Raw genomic sequence first — 22189 nt, forward strand, 5'->3', positions numbered from 1 at the left:
TTAAGAGGAGGTTGATAAAAAGAAGGCTTAAGAGAAGTCTGGAATATGCCTAGAGATTTGTCCCTAGACACAAATTCATGGAAATAAGCAATCAACGTACCTAATAAACCATGAATAGTCTTTACATCTCCTAATATATATAGTCCTTTTTCTTTTTTTTTAATTTCCTTTTCTGATGATGGTTTATGTTGGGTTTCAGCTCTATCTTACCCAAACTTTCTTGGAAGACTAAAAGGTTTCGTTGTTGTGTTTTTACCTCTGTTGGTTAAGATAGCAAATATTTCCATTTTAAAGATTGGCGTGAATGCTTTGGCTTGCTTGCACAACATGCATGAATATCCTTCCTATATACTAGAGCGCCCACGCTTTGCTGCGGAAATCGCAGGTGAAATTATGCTATTTATATTTACTAATATGAATGAATAAATATCATAATACATGTTAGTGGATGAGTTTTTAGCATTCTGATATGGACAACTAAATATATGTTAGTAAATGATGTTGGTTTGGTAATATGAATAGCTTGAATGAAGACATAATGGCATGTGTTAGTGGGTGCTGATGTGGACACTTTGCATGTCGAGATAGTTGCATGTGTTAGTGGGATGTTCTAGTAGATGATAATGCGGACACTTTGCATGGCAAGAAAAATTGCTAGTGGGGTTTGAGAATATGTTAGTAAATGATGTTGGTTTGGTAATATGAATAGCTCGAATAAAGACATAATGGCATGTGTCAGTTGGATGTGTTAGTGGGTGCTGATGTGGACACTTCGCATGGCGAGATAGTTGTATGTGCTAGTGGGATGTTCTAGTGGATGCTGATGTGGACACTTTGCATGGCAAGATAAATTGCTAGTGGGGTTTGAGAATATAAGATATATAGATATAGATATAGATATAGATATAGATATAGATATAGATATAGATATAGATATAGATATAGATAGAAATATAGAAATATAGAATATAGAATATAGAATATAGAATATAGAATATAGAATATAGATATAGATTCTTTGAAGTGCACATAAATGCCATGTTGTTAATGCACGCTATCATATCTCAAACAATTTCTCTTTATATATATGCCCCCACTAATTCATGTCCATATACAACCAGATCAAAGAAACCATCACTTTTCATCATGGCAACTATCAATGACCATTGCTGGCCAGAACCCATTGTACCTGTACAAATCCTTTCAAACTCGGGTGTGCCCACTGTGCCGCAACAATACATCAAACCTCCATCTGAGCGTCCTTGTGGTAGCATAACTAGCATGAATTTTCCTGATCTTAGCATCCCTATCATTGATCTTGCATGCTTCTCTGACATCCCTGAGCATCGCAAAGCGGTGCTAGAAGCAATCGGTGAAGCATGCAAGAACTGGGGATTCTTCCAAGTAGTGAATCATGGTGTGGGCATAGATTTAGTAAAGAGGATGAGAGAGGCATGGAGGGAGTTCTTTGACCTGCCTATGGAAGAGAAAAAGTTATATGCAAACTCACCGGTGACATATGAGGGCTATGGGAGCCGCCTTGGAGTTGAGAAAGGTGCAACCTTGGATTGGAGTGACTATTACTTCCTAAATCTCATGCCAAATGATATGAAGAACCTTGAGAAGTGGCCAGAGATGCCTCGTCACCTGAGGTAATTCATGAATGAGACGATCTGTACCTAGCTTAATTGAACTTTCTATTATGCAATTTGTTTACTATGCATGCATTTGTTTTTATGCATGGTGTCTTATCTTTTGTTATGTTATTAACTGAGTGGTCCAACTTAGAATTCAGGTGTCTTTTGCTTCTATTTCTTATTACCATATCGGTGTGCAGTAATTCAACTGGATCAAATCCATGGAACTTGAAATACAAGATTAAAGAACTAACTCCTATCACTACAGGAAAACGCCTCTTTGCCGACTGCTTGCCCCGGTCGGCAAAGGCATAAACCCAGTCGGCAAAGGCTTTGCCGACCGCAAAGCCACATGGCAGTCGGCAAAGAGCAGTCGGCAAAGCCTGGGTCGGCAAAGGCGGATTTGCCGACTGCCACGTGGCACACAGTCGGCAAATCCTTTGCCAACTGCCACGCCAGCAGTCGGCATAGCCACGTGGCGCCGTCAGCCCTGACGGCAGGCTTTGCCGACTGCTGGTTCCTCGGCAGTCGGCAAAGAATTTTTTTTTCAAAAATTGTTTGCCGACTGGCCGCCAGCTCGGCAGTCGGCAAAGAAAGAAAATATTTTTTTTTGAAATGTTCTTTGCCGACTGCTTTCGGAGTTGCAGTCGGCAAAGATTTGACCTCTTTGCCGACTGCCTCCCATTGCAGTCGGCAAAGACTCTGTCCTGGGGTTTTTTTGCCCAGCTTTGCCGACTGTTTACAGTCGGCAAAGCTGGAATTTTTTTTTTGCTTTTGTTTTCTGTTTTCTCGCATCAAAACCCTGCAAAATCACAAATTATAATCCAATTTCACCAGAAGCACCGGCAGCACCATTTATATCACAATTTCATCACATTTGTCGCCAACATCACCACATATATCACAATAACGCACAACATCACATATATCTCACATATATGTCACAATAACAACCACACAAGTGCATTACAACCATCACATGAAGTCCAACACGTCGAACACCACAAGTCGACGTCCATCACACGAAGTTCAACATAACAAGCATGGATCCCCTCATACGGCATCTTAAGTGCACGAAGGAGCTTCTGTGTAGCGTAGGTGTTCGTCGGCAGGACATGATCTGCCGGAAGCAGTCCCCCAACAATGCTCAACACGAGATCGAAGCCGTCTCGACTAATGCCCAGCTGCGACTTCAACCCTATCAGGCGTGAGACGGCATCCAGTTGCGTAAGCTTTGTCTTCTCGTGAAGGGGCTTCTGTGCCGACTCCATCATGTCGTAGAAGGCCTTCGCGGTTTCCTCCGGATCTTCCTCCACATCCATTCCTTCGCCAAACCGTGCTTCGTGGAAGTCTGCCATCATGTCTGCCATCCCGGCATCGCCATCATACTCCTCGAGGACGGGTCGCACCACCTCGTCCCTAATAGGATGGTATTCACCATGGTGGCGCCAATGGGTATAGTTTGGAACGAACCCGTGCTTGAACAGATCTCTCAACACCTGAGCCTTTACTTTCTTCTTCTTGTTCCTGCACTCGCTACAGGGACACGGCATCCGAATCAACCCTTTAGCAGCTGGGCCAAATGCATGCTCCAGGAACTCAGTCGTCCCCCTGATCCATTCGTGGCTCTTACTTGCGAAGCCCGAGTACATCCACTCACGGTCACCCATGCTCTGTCATGCGGCAATGTTAACATGTGATAAAACCAGCAAGTGCATCTACAACGCGCTCCTACCATCTAATAGGTGAAGGATAGGTCCTAATCCCACCCGAGCATGCGCAGACGAGGTTAGCTTCCATGCTCCGCTCCCGTCCGAGATGGAATTTCGGCAGCACCTCCCCGCTGTTCTCCCGATACACGTCCCGGCGGGGAGAGTGTGTATCCAGAGAACAACGGGGAGGTCCTGCCGAAACTCCGACTCGGACGGGAGCGGAACATGGGAGCTAACCTCGTCTACGCATCCTCGGGCTGTCCAAATAACGTGGACAATCCGAAACGGATATGGTTATACATATGCGAAGAACGCATACTTCCAACCGTATCCGTTTCGGACGGGAGACGCCTAACTGGGTAACGCGACCTACGACTACATGTGGCAGAAAGAGGGGTCATACCGCAGGTGCCGGTGAAGAAAGGCTAGCGGGGCAGTGCCGAGTCGTGCTCCTCCGGCTAGCCTCCAATGGGAGCCCTCCTGAAAAAGAAAAACAATTAGTGAGAACAAAAAATTTCGGCAGCACCTCCCCTGTACGGGAAGGTTACCAAACCTGCAAGAAAAGACGGCACGATGGCCGACAAACACATATACATGTCAGGCACGATGGCCGACAACCACAAATGTATTTCCAATCCATGCAGAAGAATATAAGCAGGTATTAACAAAGTAAACTACTACTACTAGTAGTACTACTACCTCGTCGTCACGGACGGCGTCACCGGCGCGTGGAGCAGAGGCGCGCGCGAGGACGGTGAGGCGAGGCGAGGACGGCGCGGCGAGGCGAGGACGGCGTGGCGAGGACGACGACGCAGGGCCAGCGGACGGCGAACGGCGCGCGGACGGCGGACGGCGCGCGGACGGCGGACGGCGGACGGAGCGGGGCACGCCGGATCGGGGCGGGGCAGCGACGGCGCCGGGGCGGGTCGGGGCGAGGCCGCGACCGCTGCGGGGCCGACGCCAGAGCTGCACGCGGCGGCGCGCCTGGCCGGGGCCGGATCGGGGCGGGGCAGCGCCGGTGAGGGGCCTGGGCGGGGCGGCCGGCGCCGGGAGGGGCCAGGGGGGGGCCAGCGCGGGGGGGGGGGGGGGGGGACCACGCGGGGGCAGCGGGGGGGGGGGAAGCGGGGATGGTGGCTTATGCCGCGCCGGGGTCGGACCACGCGGGGGGGGGCGGGGTGATCGGGGGGGGGGCTCCGGGGGAGGGGGGCCTGCTGGCCAGCGGGGAGGGACCAGCGGGAGGGGGTGGTTAGGGGGGGGCGCCGCCTGGGAGGCGGGCGGCGCCGCGGGGAGGCGCGCGTGCCGCCAGGGGAGGTTGCCGAGCCGCGTGCGATGAGCGCTGGCGTGGGGGAGGAGGAGGGGATCCGCCGGTGCGGGAGAGAGGGGAGGGGGGGGCGGGGGGGGGGAGGGCGGGGGGGGATGCGCCGGCGGCCGGCGGCGACGGCGTCGACGGCGTGGGCGGGCCTGGGTGGCGGCGGCGGGCGAGCGGGTTTATTTGGTGGCAGGCGGTCGGATTTTGGGGAGGGGGAGGGCGGGCGAGCGGATAAGGCGACGTTTTTATTTTTTTTTTATTTTTTTCCCTTTGCCGACTGCCAGCATGTGACGCAGTCGGCAAAGGTCTATTATTTTTTTTTCAAAAAATTATTTTTTTTAATTTTTTTTAAAAATACTTGTTATCACATGTGGAGATGTCCAGGTTTTAGCCACCCGACGTCGCCACTTGCTCGAAACTTTCTCAAATTTTTACCACAGCCTCCGCATGCGATGACAAGACACGTCGTCAAGTTTCGTCATTTTCGGACTCCGTTTCGATTTTATAAAATTTAAAAACACTTTTCACGCGCGTGGCTCGGCGTGTTCCGACACCAACACGGTCGAAATTTCACGCGAGGCCCCGCACACGGCCTCAACATGCTCCAAACATCATGAATATCATTTTCTGAATGGCCGGATTCCATTATTTCATGTACCTGCAGTTCAAATCTGGAGCTGCCGGAAAAAATCAAAGAAACAGAAAAAATCTACGGAATATAGCAAAATAAATCAAAATGATCCCAAACTTGGAATATATCATGTACTTACTGTATCAAGGCAACACAAAAAACTGGGATCGAAAATAAAAAAAAATAAAAATTCTTTGCCGACTGCCAGGGAGGATGGCAGTTGGCAAAGCCTGCGCCTTTGCCGACTGCTGACGGAGTGGCAGTCGGCAAAGGTGACGGTGTGGATGGCGTCAACCATGGCCTGCCTTTGCCGACTGCAATTCTTTGCCAACTGCCTGGCAGTCGGCAAAGCCAGGCAGTCGGCAAATCCTGCTTTGCCGACTGCAGGAAATTCCAGTTGGCAAAGGGACCTCTTTGCCGAGTGTCGAAAAAAAACAGTTGGCAAAGAAAATTGCAGTCGGCAAAGAGCCAGTTTCCTGTAGTGTATGATGTGCACGAGTGAAAAGCCTTTACATACAAATATATGAATCCTGAATGAAAACTCTTATGTCAAGAAACTTATCTCTTGTGTATGTATGTGCAGGGAGGTGACTGAGAAGTATGCATCTGAGCTAATGAATCTGAGTGAAGTATTGCTAAAGGCCATGTCAAGCACCTTAGGGTTAGATGAGGACTACCTTCACATGGCCTTTGGTGGAAGTAAGGGCATCTCAGCAAGCATGCGTGTCAACTACTATCCAAAGTGCCCAGAGCCTGAGCTGACCCTTGGCCTCTCCTCTCACTCTGACCCTGGTGGTATCACCTTGCTCCTTGTTGACGAAAATGTCAAGGGGACACAGGTACGCAAAGAGAACACATGGGTCACGGTGCAGCCAATCCCGGGCGCCTTCGTTGTAAATGTTGGAGATCAAATTCAGGTTAAACATAATATCCGTTCCCCTCAGTGTGATCTTTTATATTTGTATGCAGAGAGTTTTTTTTTTGTTTTTTTTTTGCGTGAAACTGAAGTAGCGTTACCTTTATTCAAGTATAGAGGTACTAGTGTTTAAGAGTTGAACGCAGCATGGAGCTGACGTACGTATATTAATTAGTAATATACTACCAGTTTATATGCATCAGGCTGGAAAGAGAGGTCGAATTAAAAGAAACAGAATAATACGTGTACCATACCATGCAAGTGCAGCCTGCAATTTTTTGTGGATGCTGATCACATATACGATGATCGTGGATGTGACAGATCTTGAGCAACGGCGCTTACAAGAGCGTGGAGCACCGCGCGCTGGCTAGCTCCGGCGACGACCGCCTCACCATCGCCTTCTTCTGCAACCCATGCGGCGACCTCCCCATCGCGCCGGCTGCCCAGCTGGTGGGCCCTGAGTCGCCGGCGGTGTACGGTCAGCCGGCCATCACCTTCAACGAGTACCGCAAGTACGTGCGCACCAAGGGCGCCCGAGGCAGGGCGCAGGTGGAGTCCCTCTCCCTCTCCCTCAGCAGCAGCTGAGACCAGCATCACCATGAATTAACCTAGCTGCACGCGAGCAAGAGAGATGAGAATAAAGTGCAGCTAGTTGACCTATAGCAACTATCTTGTATCTTCTGTATCTTATTATTAAGTATTGTTTGCCGCATATGCTTGCAGCGTGTTTGTGATGCCAGAATAACACCAGCTAGTAGCTTGCCTGTAGTGCTGAACTGCAGATAGTCATGTGTTAATATAAGTTAGCGACTAGCTAAATCATCGATTGGTGGGTGTGGTTGATTGTCAATGATCATGTATTACAAACACGCATTACTATCCAATAACAAGTCCTCGTGTGTAGTTTGGAACTATAGTTTAGTTCGGATTTCAGTTGTGTGTAACTCAAATAATGATATATAGCTCACAAAACTTGGTAGAAATGTGAAAATCGCACTACTACAAAAACAATTTCAGAAGACACGACCTCTTGATTAACGGAGGCGGGCATAAAGTGCTCCAGTCTCCCAAAATTTTAAGTGCTTTACGGAGGTGGTCAGGCCATTTACGGAGACACCACAAAAACAATGGCCTCTATAAATCAATTTGCAGAGGCGGGCTTCCTATGAAAATGATGGTCATTTTTAGAGGTGGACCTCTTAAAAGGCCGGTCTCAGAAAAAAGGTCAGAGGCCTAAGAGGCCCGTTACCTAGTTCACGTATATATATAGAGAGAGAGTGAGAAGTTAGGGTTTGGAATATTCGGCGAAACCTAAACTTGGCACCAGGATATCCGGTGAACCTCCTAAAACAAACCCCTCTATGAACAAAGATCGCTATTACTTCGGTGCAGCTGGAGACTAATCTGGTGGAAAACAATAGCCTCAATTAAGTGGACTATGCACACTTTAACGTAGCACATACTCTAGCGACCCCTGACCACCAGGGCATTGGAATAATCCGGTGAGTGCAAAAACCCCTGCACTAAGTCACAAGCATCGCAAGCGTCTCAAATTCGCTAACTCCAATATGTTCCAACATGAACATCTTCACCTTTGGCACTGAGTTATCTTTTCAAAAGCATTTTCCACTTGCATCTGTCCGCGTCACTAGGTCCAATGCATATGCAAAGTTAGTTCACACCTAGTGACACTTATATAGCCAATTAAACTTTGAAGTTCCCCTCATAATAGTATGACTATCTATCCTAAACCCGATCACACACTCTATTGCATCTCGGACGGTGAAAACAAAACCCTATCTTATAGCTTTGCCTTCGGGCTTGTTTTCACCACTCCATTTTTTCTCCATATGGATTGATCATCCTCCATCCAACTCCAAGCCTTGCTCATCAAGTCACCATCTTGGTGTGGAATTCACCTCGCTTAATCAACACTTAGCAGAAGGTTAGTCCACTAGTCGTCTCAATTACCAAAACCAAACATGAGGCTTTCACCCATGAAGGAGAACCCGGAAACCAGTGCCAAATTACAGGATCCATCACAAGAGGGCCCGGCCATGACCACCCTTGGCCAAGGGTGATTGCAACATGACATGGAAGAAGAAGCCACTCCAGGCACCTCCCCAAACCACTCCAAGGAGGAGCCAGATCCAAGCCCCAAGAGGGTAGATCCATTGAGGGGGAGGTGCACATTGTGGTCATAGATTGACGGATGTACACCTTTGAAAGGAAGGAGATTATAGGAGAGAAAGGCGAAGGGGGAGGAGGAGGACTGTGCGGGTGCTTGTTTTTGGGTGTTGATGTTGCTCGCCAGATAGTGGCTGCGATAGAACTGAGCATTTTGCGTGCTGGGCTGAAAAATCCCACCCATGATCGTTCCACTGGGCGAGCCCGGATTGATTTCTCGGGCGCGGCCCAGGCCTAGGCAGGGTGGCCCTATCATTTTTAGTACAAAATAGCTCAAATAAATATTTCGAACCGGGCTCGGACCGAGAAAATTCTTTCTAGGCAGCCGGATATGTGCCTAGGCCCTGTCCACTAAGGCTTGTGGGCGGGCCAAACCCTAGCGGGCTCGGGCCAGGCTGGGCTCCATTTGCTCAGGTCTAGACGGCGACAACCAAAGCTTAGCTACGAGCAGAACTTCTACTATACACACGGGCAACGGTGGTCGTCGCCCCTCCCATCGCCTAAGGGACGCGGCACGGAGAGGTACGAGACAGACCATGTTACATAAATATCCTGTAGCAACATATAGGGAGTCCAGTTGTAGAGATTGTTGAGGTCGTGTGGTGCAAGTTGTCCATAAGGGAAAATTTAGACCGACAATTCTGTAACTATATACATTTGTACGACAGGAAGCTACAATATTATTGTAAACTTACTCTCTCCGTCAAAGTGCACTTAAGTTCCATTTGTCAAAGTGCAAGTTTTATGTAAGAGTGTATATAAAAAATAAGGCTTGAACCAAAAAAAAAGACAGTGTATGCTATAATAAAAGAATAAGGCACTATTAGGGCTAACATTGACTTTTTTTTATTCTCTATATCTCGTACCTTTAATTTTTGCATGAATTAAACTCAGTCTTATTCTATATGTGGTTACTTTGTTTTTTATCTATCTATCTATCTATCTATCTATCTATCTATCTATCTATCTATCTATACTATAAAAGAGCGAAGGAATTGAAAATAGACTCTCACCATGATATTCGTACCCATCTTAATTTTGACCCTTAGATCTACATTAAAATCAGATCCAACGCCTCTAAATCTCCCTGTCGGGTTCATAAACCCAGGGTCGCTCATGGACCGGCTTCCCAACAAAGGCCCGGCCCAGCAGACAATGTTGCGAACGACGTGCAACTCCTGGGCCGGCCCAAAAACCTAAACGATAGACCAGAAGGGCGATCCAATCTCCGATCGGAAGGCCTGGCCGAGGAGGAACGGCACCCGCTTTCTGACTCTGGCCCGCCTCTCCGACCGGAAGGCCTTACTAAAGAGGAACAACGCTCGCTTCTGACTCTGGCCCGCCTCTCCAACCGGAAGGCCTGGCCAAACACCACTTTCGACTCCGACCCGCGTCTCTGACCGAGGATGCGTCGAACCCCTGCTTACAGCTCTTCTCCGATTGGCGCAGTCGGAGCCGACTGGGACCAACCGACCGGGGACGCCCGCTCGGTGAGGACCAGGAAATGGACGGAGAAACTAAGGCAGGGCACTCAAGTCAACCGCAATACCGAGGACCGTACCTTGTACACCTACAGGACAGTACCCTGCTACCTTCCTGGCATGTCTGAACCCAAGCAGTGTTGTGGGCGCCGATATTTTCCCTACAGTGTTATGGGCGCCATCAACTCCCATACTAGACAAACATGGTAAGGCTCCCCCCACATGCCTCTGGGCATCAACAGTGTTGTGGACATCGGCATTTACCATACCAGGCGAACATAGTAAAACCCCCTACATGCCTCTGGACATCAACAATATGGCAGGCCCCGACGTATGCCATACCAGAAGAAGACGACACAACCTCCCACATGCATCTGACATTAATAGTGTTATGGGCGCCTACAATCATCTTGTACCCGACGGCGTGGGCAACAAGACTTAGCATACGTACACTCTCCCTCTCTCACTTGTAAGGCCATCCCCTTCATCTATAAAAGGGGATGCGCTCTCCCCCAAAAGGAGTGATAGATCAGTTCACCTACATCGATTCTCCCTCTGCTAGCTTTTGACACTCAAGCTACATAGAGCGCATGCTCGAACACTTAGCACATAGCGAAGCTCTTGTCACTCTTGGCCCTTCAGACCAGAGTCCGACCGGACCTCTTGTACCCCCAATCTTTCTTCCTTCCGTTTGTAACCCCACAGCAAACTTCGAGCACCTGGGCTCAGGAATAAAGTCACTGACCGACTCAAACTAGACGTAGCGCACGTTGCCTAAACAAGTATAAACCCTATGTCATTGAGTGCTAGGCCACATCCGATTATCCAGAGGGACCGCGTTGTCCGCACCGCAACCACCGTACGATCGGTTCCCCTACGGCCTCGCGTCCCTCATGGACGCGTACGCCCGGGGGCTCCGAAAAATGCTGACGCCACCTCCTCTCACATCCGAATTCGTGGGGATGGCAAGCTATGCTCCCACCTATTTCTACGAACTCATAGATGATGAGGTTAAGAGTGATGGCTCCAGCATCGACGACGTGGCACCTAGCCACCGTCCGTCCTAGGAGTGTGCTATGGCAGACGCTCCGTGACAGCCGCCGGTGGTAGCGGAGTCCTTGCAAACTCACACCCCTCTGGACCCTCGTGCGGGGGCCCTCACGCTCGCACAAAAGCACGGTGAGGAGCTACTACAACGGCGGCAGAACCAGCCACCACCTGCGCCGGCGCGCTCAGCACACCACACTGTGCCCCGTGCACGTAACTCGGCGAGCGGCGCTCGGGGTCATGCCCGCCAGGTCCAGCACAACATCATGGATGGGGGGAATGACCCCCCACAGTTCTCTCAGGCTGGCCAGAACATCGCCGCCGCGGCAACGCTCCTGCGCACAGTGGCGGATGCACGATGCGGGATAAGAGGGGGCTAAAACAATGGAGATGTTGATTTGCATGAAGATTTAATGGTGAAATCAAGCTTTTGCTACAGTGATTAGGCTTGAAATCAAGCCATTAGGGGGGGCTGGAGCCCCCCCAGCCCCCCCTTTGGATCCGCCGCTGCCTGCGCAGCCTCCCTGAGCCGAACGACCCCCAGAAACAGGCGATCCACTAGAACCTCCGGGCACTGGTGGAAACCGCCGCCGTTCAACAGGCGGAGAGCTCCACATCGCGACACTGACTCGTAGCCTCTCTCCCCACCAGGGGAGTGGGGACGCACCAGATGGATCGCTCCATACGTTCACCGCTACAGCCACCAAACACGGCACAAGAGGCCGCGGCTGCGCCGTGGTCCGACGCGGCACCTGCTCCACACCGACAGCTAGTACGTGAATGCCTCGGTCCAAGCCAAGACGCTTGCAGCATCATCAGCAACCAGCATCAGGCCCAGCGTGATGATGACGTTTATCGGGTAGCAATGGGGGCAAGCGACATGGGCCCTGGCCAGACCATCGAGGGGACTGGTGAAACGCGCCCTAGGCATGGTAGACGACCGGACACCGGAGTCCTAGCCCAGATGGCCCAGGACCACGAGCCTTTGGTCGACGCATCCGGAGAGCGCCGTTTCCATAGTGCTTCCGACCGCCCACCAACATCGCCAAGTACACCAGAGAGACGAACCTTGGTATATGGCTCGAAGATTTTCGGCTCACCTGTCGAGCCGGAGGGGTGGATGATGACCATTTCATCATTCAATACCTCCCCATCTGCGTGGGGGAACATGTTCGAGCATGGCTCAAATTCCTCCCGCACGACAGCATCCACGACTGGGTGGACCTCAAGAGGATCTTTGTCGGAAATTTCCAAGGGATGTATGTCCGCCCTGGTAACTCCTGGGACCTCAAGAGCTACCAGTAGGAGCCTAGTGAGTCCCTGCGAGATTACTTCCACGGGTTCTCCCAACGATGCAACTACCTCCCTAATGTCGTCGACGCAGACGTCATCAGCGCATTCCTCTCTAGGACAACCTGCGAGTCCTTGATCCACAAGCTTGGGTGTCTGAAGCCCCATACCACCCACGACCTACTCGACGCTGCCACAAACCATGCCTTCGGCGAGGAGGTGGTCGGAGCGGTCTTCAACGAAGGATGGGACAAAGGCAAGGCCAAGCACGAGGACCAAGATGAGGGCCCCTCCACGTAGAGGGGCAAGAAGAACAAAAGGATCAGCGCCGAACAGACAACACCGCGTTGGTCGCCGTAGCTGATCGCACGGGCAAGCAGCCCTAGCAGGGCCTGCCTAACCACTTCAATAAGCTCATGGATAGACCCTGCACCAACTACGCCTACCCTGTCAAACACCTCTACAAGGACTGTGAGCTCCTCGAACGTTTCCTACGATAGGCCGGCGGGCCGAAAGGAGACAGCAAAGAGGCGGTAGCCAAGAAAGGAGGCGCGGGGGGCAAGGACGGGGACAGCTTCCCCGACCCTGAGGAATACATCATGATCTTTGGAGGATCCGATGCCATCTGCTCCAAGCGCCAGCACAAGGTACGCTACCGAGAGGCATGTGCTGCCGAGACGGTCGTACCCTCCTTCCTTAGCTGGTCGGAATCTCCGATCACCTTTGATCAGAGGGACCATCCCTCCCACATTGCTAGGCCGGGATGCTACCCGCTCGTCGTCGACCCCATCGTCCGCAAGAAGCGCCTCACCAAGGTGCTGATGGACGGAGGCAGCGGCCTCAACATCCTCTACGTCGACACCCTCGACGCCATGTGTATCTCCTAGTCGGAACTCCGCCTAGCAGGCTCTCCCTTCCACGGCGTGATCCCAGGAGCGTAGGCATACCTGCTCGGGCAGATCAACCTGCTCGTCACATTTGGCAACTGAGCCAACTTCCGCTTGGAGGTTCTCACCTTCGAGGTGGTGGACTTCCTAGGGTCCTACCATGCCATCTAGGGGCGGCCATGCTACACCAAGTTCATGGCTATCCCCAACTACACTTACCACAAGCTGAAGATGCCGGGACCATAAGGCATCATCACTGTGGGTAGTGCCTTCTCGCATGCCTTCACGTGCGACCGCGAGCATTTCGAGCTCGCCCCTGCGATCGTCAACTCATCTAAGCTCCCACGGCTTGGGGAGTCGTCGACCCCAGCAGTCTCGGACTGCAACAAACCAACCTCCTTGACGGCCTTCCGCCCACTCGAGGAAACCAAGGTGGTGGGGATCGACCCCACTGACCTAACCAAGACAGTGTGGATCGGGACCCAACTCTCAGCCAAATAGGAATGCGAGCTCGTCGACTTCCTGCGTGCCAATCTTGATGTCTTTGCATGGAAGCCTTCTGACATGCCGAGCATACCGTGAGAGGTCACCGAGCATGCGCTGTGCCTCATCCCGGGCTCAAAGCCCGCCAAGCAGCGCCTACGTCGCTTCAACGACGAGAGGCATAGGGCCATAGGCGAAGAGATCACCAAACTACTGGTAGCCAGATTCATCAGAGAGGTATACCACTTCGACTAGCTCGTCAATCCTGTTCTTGTCAAGAAGAAGATCAGGAAATGGAGAATGTGCGTTGATTATACTGGCCTCAACAAGGTGTGTCTGAAGGATCACTTTCCTTTACCACGCATAGACCAGATAGTCGACTCCACCTCGGGTTGCGAGATCCTCTTTTTTCTGGATGCCTACTCAGGCTATCACCAGATTGTGATGAAAGAATCCGATTAGCTCGTAACCTCATTCATCACCCTATATGGTTCGTACTGCTATGAAACCATGCCTTTTGGTCTGAAGAACGCTGGTGCCACATATCAATGGTGCATGCAGCAATGCTTCGCTGACCAAATCGACCCGCTCGACCAACCTGATCAGGTCGATCGGCCAAAACCAACCATTGCCATCTATGTTGACGACATAGTGGTCAAAACAGCTCAAGCTTGCGACCTAATCGCAAACTTGGCAGCGACGTTCTCGAACCTCCGAAGGTTCAACATCAAACTGAATCCCGAAAAATATGTTTTCGGGGTTCCGAAGGGGAAGCTGCTTGGATACATCGTGTCCAAGCGTGGCATCGAGGCCAACCCTGAAAAGATCATGGCCATCTCCAACATGGGTCCTATACGCAACGTCAAGGGCGTACAAAGGCTCACCGGCTGTCTGGTTGCTCTAAGCCGATTCATCTCCCGGCTCAGCGAGCTGGGGATGCCACTCTACAAGCTCCTCAAAAAAGACGAACGCCTTCGTCTGGACCGAGGAAGCTCAGTAGGCTCTGGAGAGCCTCAAAGCATCACTGACGTGGGCCCCAATCCTCGTCGCTCCTGAACGAGGAGAACCCCTCCTCCTTTACGTCGCAGCAAGCAACCATGTGGTGAGCACCGCCCTGGTCGTCGAAAGGGAGGAGCTAGGACACCACCTCAAGGTCTAGCGACCTGTATACTTCATTAGGGAGGTACTCACCGACCCCAAGGTCTGGTACCCCTAGGTGCAGAAACTCCTATACGCCATGCTAATGGCGACCCGAAAGCTCCTGCACTACTTCACCGACCACGAAGTCGCGGTCGTCACTTCATACCCGCTTGGAGACATCGTCCGCAACCGCGACGCCGCGAGACGGATCTCCAAGTGGGCGCTCGAACTCATGGGCCACAATATCAGGTATATCCCCTGTACCACTGTTAAGTCTCAGGCTCTCGTAGATTTTGTCGCCGAATGGACAGAGGTCCAGCTACCGACCCCGGACGTCACCCACGAATACTGGACAATGTACTTCGATGGGTCCGTAACGCCTGGCTCGCGGGCTGGAGTGGTTCTGATCTCCCCAGATGGGAGTAGGCTCCGCTACACCATCCGCCTCCATTTTTCAGCCTCAAACAACAATGCAAAATACGAGGCCCTCATCAACGGACTATGCATTGCCATCGAGCTCGGCGCTACGCGACTCTACGTTCACGGCGACTCGGTGTTGGTCGTTGATCAAGTCATGAAGGAGTCCTCCTGCAAAAACCCCCTCATGGCAGCATACTACCCGGAGGTGCACAAGCTCGGGGACAAATTCTAGGGGACCGCACTACATCATGTCCCCTGAAAGGACAACGATGCCGCCGATTTTCTCACAAAATTGGCCGCCAGGCGGGATCTGTCTCCGGGCGGGATCTTCATCAATGATCTCAATGAGCCATCCACCCACATCCTAGAAAGGCCGATCCAGACACACCCTGACACCAACCCGGTGCTCGAGGACTCTGACCCTAGTGCCTCCCTGACGACGTCGCCCGCCGGTGTCGCCGTGTTGGCACTCGATCAAACCGACTGGCGAGCGCCACTACTCGCCTACCTCCTCGAAAAGGTTCTGTCACCCAAAAGGACTAAAGCACGATGGATCACTCAATGCGCCAAGATCTTCGTCGTGCTCAGTGACAAACTCTACAAACGAAGTCCATTGGGGGTACTCATGAAGTGCATCCCTACCAACCAGTGGAAGCAGCTCCTCCTCGAGGTCCATGCAGGGATCTGCGGACATCACGTGGCCCTGAGGTCGCTGGTCAGAAAAGCCTTTTGCCAAGGTTTTTACTGGCCCACCGCGCTATAGGACACAGAGGAGGTCGTCCGCAAGTGTGAAGGATGCCAGTTCTATGCTCGGCAAACCCGTTTGCTGGCATAGGAGCTCCAAACCATCCCCATCACCTAGCCGTTCGTGGTCTAGGGCCTCAACATGGTAGGACCCCTCAAAAAGGGCCCAGGCGGCTTCACTCACCTACTCGTGGCGATCGACAAATTCACCAAGTGGATAGAGGCCAAGCCCATCACCAACATCCGCTCGGAAGAGGCGGTCAAATTCTTCCTCGACATCATCTACCGGTTCGGCGTTCCTAACTATATCATCACTGACCATGGGACTAACTTCACCAAGAATAAGTTCCTAGACTTCAGTGATGGATATGGCATCAGGATTGACTGGGCCTCAGTCGGACATCCACCTACTAAAGGTCAGGTCGAGCGTGCCAATGGCATGGTCCTCTAAGGACTTAAGCCACGCATCTTCAACCGACTCAACAAGTACGTCGGGCGATGGGTTGCAGAGGTCCTAGCGATCCTCTGGAGCCTGAGAATGACCCCGAACTGATCCATAGGGTTCACACCCTTCTTCCTGGCCTACGGAGCTAAAGCAGTGCTACTCTCTGACCTCGACCACGGCGCCCCAAAAGTGAAGGCTATCAACCGCGACCGAGCCATGGAGGCTCAGCAAGACATAGTCGGCCTACTTGAGGAGGCCCATGAGACGACCGTCATCCACTCTGCTCACTACCAGCAAACTTTCTACAAGTACCATGAAAGGAAGATCAGGGGGAGGATCCTCGAAGTCAGTGATCTCATACTCCAGAGGACCCAATCAACAAAGGAGAAACACAAACTCTCTCCACCATGGGAAGGTCCCTATATGGTGACCGAGGTGATCTGACCGAGCGCCTATCGACTGAAGGACGACAACGGCAATGTTCTCACCAACACTTGGAACATTGAACAGCTACGTCGTTTTTCCCCTAAATTCGGTCTTACCGCTTTTTATTCAACACTTGCTCCTGTAAAAGCACCCTAGCCTAAACACTTTCAGCCCGGGTCGCTTGGGGGCTCCATGAGGATACAATACTACCTCTCATGAGGATACAATACTACCTCTCTTTATCACATGGTAAAAACTTTTTGCTCGAACGAAAGGGCATTCCGTTCCTTTGATTACCCTACGTGACTTTATTTTTTACTCCCGACCAAGCGCACCCCGCCATGACCTACGGTTACAAGCAGCCGAGCCTCATGGGCCACGCCCAAGTTCTTAAAGTTGCAGCCTACGGAACGAACGGCCATGTACGAAAAAGAAAGGATAAAAACAAAGCTATGCTAGGATAAAAAACAAGGAACGGATAGTGATTCTATCACAAGGCAGAACTGATGTATTCATTGATACAAAAACCTATTCACACGGGGGCTCCCCGACGAACTTAATGATTACATTTCCTGACTACTTCTACTCCAAATGCTACTATGGCCGCTTGGCACCATCGGCTGATGCCAAAGGTGAGGCCACGACACACGTCATCGGACATAACCACCACTGCAAGGGCCCCGCCCGGTTCTACTCCCTCGACTTCGGCGAGCGCAATGGGTACCTCAAGGGCGTCACACCCATAGATGCTCAGCAGAAGAGCATGGAGCTCCAAACCTTCTCATGCAGTCGAGGTAGCTCCTGGGCAGGGATGCTGCCCACCGAAGTATGGCCACCGTGGCTGGAGGATGTCTCATCAAACTTTATGAACTGACCAACCTGAGCAGCTATAAGGGTGAAACCCCCCACCAGCGCAGTCCTGAGCATCTTCCCCTCCGACAAGACTCACCTGGAGAAGATTCACTGAAAGGAGTCCACGTGCGGCTCCATCCCAATGAAAGCCTCGCAGACGGTGACGAAGCCGGCGACATGCAGTATCCTCCAGTGCGCCACCTCCTTCGACAGAAGCAGCCCCTTCTCGGTGAAGGCGTGCACCACCTCCTTCGACAGAAGCAGCCCCTTCTCGGCAAAGGCGGCCAGCACCACCTCCTTGGGCGGAAGCAGCCCCTTCTCGGTGAAGGCGGCCAGCACCACCTCATCTACGCTGGATGACCTCCAGCTCGACATTGCGCTCTGAAATCACAAACGGGTCCGTGAGTTCTCCTTTCCCTCTCCTTCCCCTATTTAAGGAGGACATGCAGCAGTTGAAGATAGGCAAAGGATTGGGGTGAAAACCCCTCTCCCTTCCCCCATTCAATGCGGATGGGAAATGACGGGACGCGCCCTGACCGATGGGACGCACCTTACCCGACGGAATGGCGCCTGGTCAGATGGGACGTGGCCTGGGTATGGCCCACCACTATTGTAGGCCGGGCGTGAGAAACAAAGTGCCACCATGTGCAGGCGGCCCTCCGCCTTCCCCGATAGGACATGGAAAGGCCCAACTACAGGATCTCCGCCCAGGAGAGACCATCAGGCTTCCTAAGTCAATTGGACGGCTTAGGCAAACACCGAGAAACAGGTAAGGAGCAAAGGGATGCCCCATGTGGGCCATGCCAACTCCGTCACGAACGACGAGCGTGGATCCCGGTTGAACATTTCCGATTAGAGCTCCTCAAACCCCGTCACTCGAGTCATCAAGGTAACATTACAACCCCCACTATTTCTTTATATAATCATTCATTCATCTATACACGCATTCATTCATTCCATACATCTGAGGCATCGCATGTGCAGTTAAATGCATCACAACGCTCCATGTTGCATCATGCAGTGGCAGTTGCCTCACTCAACATGAGCAACGACCGAACAGGTTTCAAAGGCCGGCCCACAAAGGGCTCGAGGCCGCCTCATGTCAAACAGAGCCAGGGGAGAAAATGCAGATGAGCCCCGAGCGACCCTCGCCCAGTCTACCCCGAAGCAGATAGGGTCATCTCAACCTTCTCGTTCGATCCTAACCTCTCGCCAAACCCATAGAATCTCCATCGAGGGGAGGCCAGCGAGCCACCCGGGTCGATCTCCGAAACGACCCAGGCATCTGCTGGAGTGCCACATGAGGGCTATGCCGACCCCATCATGAACGATGGAACCAGATTTCACTCAAACGTGCCCGTTAGCGAGCTCACCGAGCGCGTCACTCGAGCCATCGAGGCAAGCGACGTTAGCTTAGCCCCTCCAGTTGTGAGAAACTGCGGACGGGGTAACGCACAAAACTCAACCGACCCCTACCAAAGCCCAATGGGGCTTTAGGGCTCAAGACACCTAAACTGCCTCGGCTGCGCCCGACGCCAGGATCCACGACTCCATCTCGCCCAATCCCAAAAACTACCTCAGCTGCGCCCAACGCCAGGATCCGCGACTCCATCTTGCCCGATCCCTAAAAACTGCATCGGCTGCACACGATGGGTCCGCGAGTCTGCCTCGCCCGATCCCTCAGCTGCACTCAACGCCAGGATTCGTGACTGCGTCTCGCTCGATCCCAAAAACTGCCTCGGCTGCATACGATGGGTCCGTGAGTCCGCCTCGCCCGATCCCTTGGCTACGCAAGATGGGTCCGCGAGTCTGCCTCACCCGATCCCTCGGCTACGCCCGACGCCAAGATCTGCGACTCTATCTCGCCTGACCCAAAAAACTACCTCGGCTGCGCATGATGGGTCCGCGAGTCCGCCTTGTTCGATCCCTCGGCTACGCCCAACGCTAGGATCCGCGACTCAGTCTCGCCCAATCCCTAAAAACTGCCTTAGCTGCGCACGATGGGTCCATGAGTCCACCTCGCCCGATCCCTCGGCTGCGCCTGACGCTAGAATCCGCGACACCATCTCGCCCTATCCCAAAAACTGCCTCGGCTACGCCCGATGCCAGGAACCGCGGTGAGTCCGCCTCGCCCGATCCCTCGGCTACGCCCGATGCCAGGATCCGCGACTCCGTCTCACCCGATCCCTAAAAACTGCCTCGGCTGTGCACGATGGGTCCACGAGTGCACCTCGCCCGATCCCTCGGCTGCGCCCGACGCCAGGATCCACGACTCCATCATGCCCGATCCCAAAAACTGCCTTGGCTGTGCACGATGGGTCTGCGAGTCCACCTCGCCCAATCACTCAGCTGCGCCCGACGCCAGGATCCGTGACTCCGTCTCACCCGATCCCAAAACTGCCTCGGCTGCGCCCGACGCTAGGATCTGTGACTCCGTCTCGCCCGATCCCAAAAACTGCCTCGGCTATGCACAATGGGTCCACGAGTCCAAGTCGCCTGATCCCTCGGCTACGCCCAACGCCAGGATTCGCCACTCCGTCTCGCCCGATACCTAAAAAACTGCCTCGGCTGCGCACGATGGGTCCACGAGTCGCCTCGCCTGATCCCTCGGCTGCGCCCGATGCCAGGATCCATGACTCTGTCTCGCCTGATCCCAAAAACTGCCTCGGCTGCGCACGATGGGTCCGCGAGTCCGCCTCGCCCGATCCCTTGGTTGCGCTCAACGCCAGGATCTATGACTCCATCTTGCCCAATTCCTAAAAACTGCCTCGACTGTGCACGACGGGTCTACGAGTCCACCTCGCCTGATCCCTCGGCTGCGCCCGACGCTAGGATCCATGACTCCGCCCCGCCCGATCCCTAAAACTGCCTCGGCTGCGCCAACGCCTTGGTTGACGACTCTAATCTCAACCAAGGTGCACGCACACACGCCCGCTGACAAAAAACCCCCGGGCGACTCTACCTAAATCACCTGGGGGCCCGAGGGCTACACACACCGTCAAGACAAAAATCCCCCAGACGATTCTACCCGAATCGCCCGGGGGCTCCTGTCGGGTTTATAAACCCGGGGTCCCTCATGGACCGGCTTCCCAACAAAGGCTTGGCCCAGCAGACAATGTTGCGAACGATGCGCAACTCCTGGGATGGCCCAAATACCTAAACGATAGACCAGAAGGGCGATCCAATCTCCGACCAGAAGGCCTGGCTGAGGAGGAACGGCAATCGCTTTCTGACTCCGGCCCGCCTCTCCGACCGGAAGGCCTCACTAAAGAGGAACAGCGCTCGCTTTTGACTCCGGCCCGCCTCTCCAACCGGAAGGCCTAGCCAAACACCACTTTTGACTCTGACCCGCGTCTCTGACCGAGGATGCGCCGAACCCCTGCTTATAGCTCTTCTCCGACTGGCGCAGTCGGAGCCGACTTGGACCAACCGACCGAGGATGCCTGCTCGGTGAGGACCAGGAAACGAACGGAGAAAGTAAGGCAGGGCACTCAAGTCAACCGCAATACCGATGACTGTACCCTATACACCTGCAAGACAGTACCCTACAACCTTCCTGGCAAGTCAGAACCCAAGCAGTGTTGTGGGCGCTGACATTTTCCCTACAGTGTTGTGGCCGCCATCAACTCCCATACAAGACAAACATGGTAAGGCTCCTCCACATGCCTCTGGGCATCAACGGTGTTGTGGGCGTTGGCATTTACCATACCAGGCGAACATGGTAAAACTCCCTACATGCCTCTGGGCATCAACAGTATGGCAGGCACCGACGTATGCCATACCAGAAGAAGAAGACGCAACCTACCACAAAGATCTGACATTAACAGTGTTATGGACACCTACAATCATCTTGTACCCGACAGCGTGGACAACAAGACTTAGCATTAGTACACTCTCCCTCTCTCACTTGTAAGACCATCCCCTTCATCTATAAAAGGGGATGCGCTCTCTCCAAAAGGAGCGATAGATCAGTTCACCTACATCGATTCACCCTCTGCTAGCTTTTGACACTCAAAAGCTACACAGAGCACACGCTCGAATACTTAGCATATAGTGGAGCTCCTGTCACTCTTGGCCCTTCAGACCAGAGTCCGACCGGACCTCTTGTACCCCCATCTTTCTCCCTTCCGTTTGTAACCCCACAGCAAACTTCGAGCACCGGGGCTCAGGAATAAAGTCACCGACCGACTCAAACTGGACGTAGGCCACGTTGACTGAACCAGTATAAACCCTGTGTCATTGAGTGCTAGGCCACATCCAATCACAACGTACGGCAAAACTATAAATATTTACGTGTTGGTCACTTTCTGCACCGACACTCCCACTGCGATCTGACAAGCGGTCCCGGCCAGAAAACTACAGCATATTCTGTAGTTGAGATGGGAGAGTAAGGTTCACCCACTTGTCGAAAGCTACATCATTAGTTATCAGTATTATGAAAATGCCTTCGTGTTTACCTATTTGGTGGAGGTGGTAGTGGTCAATTTGTTTGTGCAGAGATGAATATTGTAGGGTCTGCATAATACCATGTAACGGCTGCACCAAAAAAAACTGCTAGACTTGTCGTTTCTGTGTGTTACTT

General features: G+C 52.6%; 1 protein-coding gene and 1 pseudogene across 1 annotated transcript; both read left to right on the forward strand.

Moving 5' to 3' along the window:
* Positions 1 to 22189, forward strand: part of LOC136487331 (probable inactive poly [ADP-ribose] polymerase SRO1) — a 36062-nt pseudogene that overhangs the window by 9066 nt on the left and 4807 nt on the right.
* Positions 986 to 7078, forward strand: LOC136484705 (jasmonate-induced oxygenase 4-like). Its single transcript, XM_066481648.1, has 3 exons — positions 986 to 1652; positions 5873 to 6206; positions 6527 to 7078. Exons 1-3 carry the CDS (start codon positions 1039 to 1041, stop codon positions 6788 to 6790), a joined length of 1212 nt encoding a protein of 403 aa, XP_066337745.1. The 5' UTR covers positions 986 to 1038; the 3' UTR covers positions 6791 to 7078.

Source organism: Miscanthus floridulus, chromosome 10, assembly GCF_019320115.1.
Source record: "Miscanthus floridulus cultivar M001 chromosome 10, ASM1932011v1, whole genome shotgun sequence".
Classification (NCBI taxonomy): Eukaryota; Viridiplantae; Streptophyta; class Magnoliopsida; order Poales; family Poaceae; genus Miscanthus; species Miscanthus floridulus.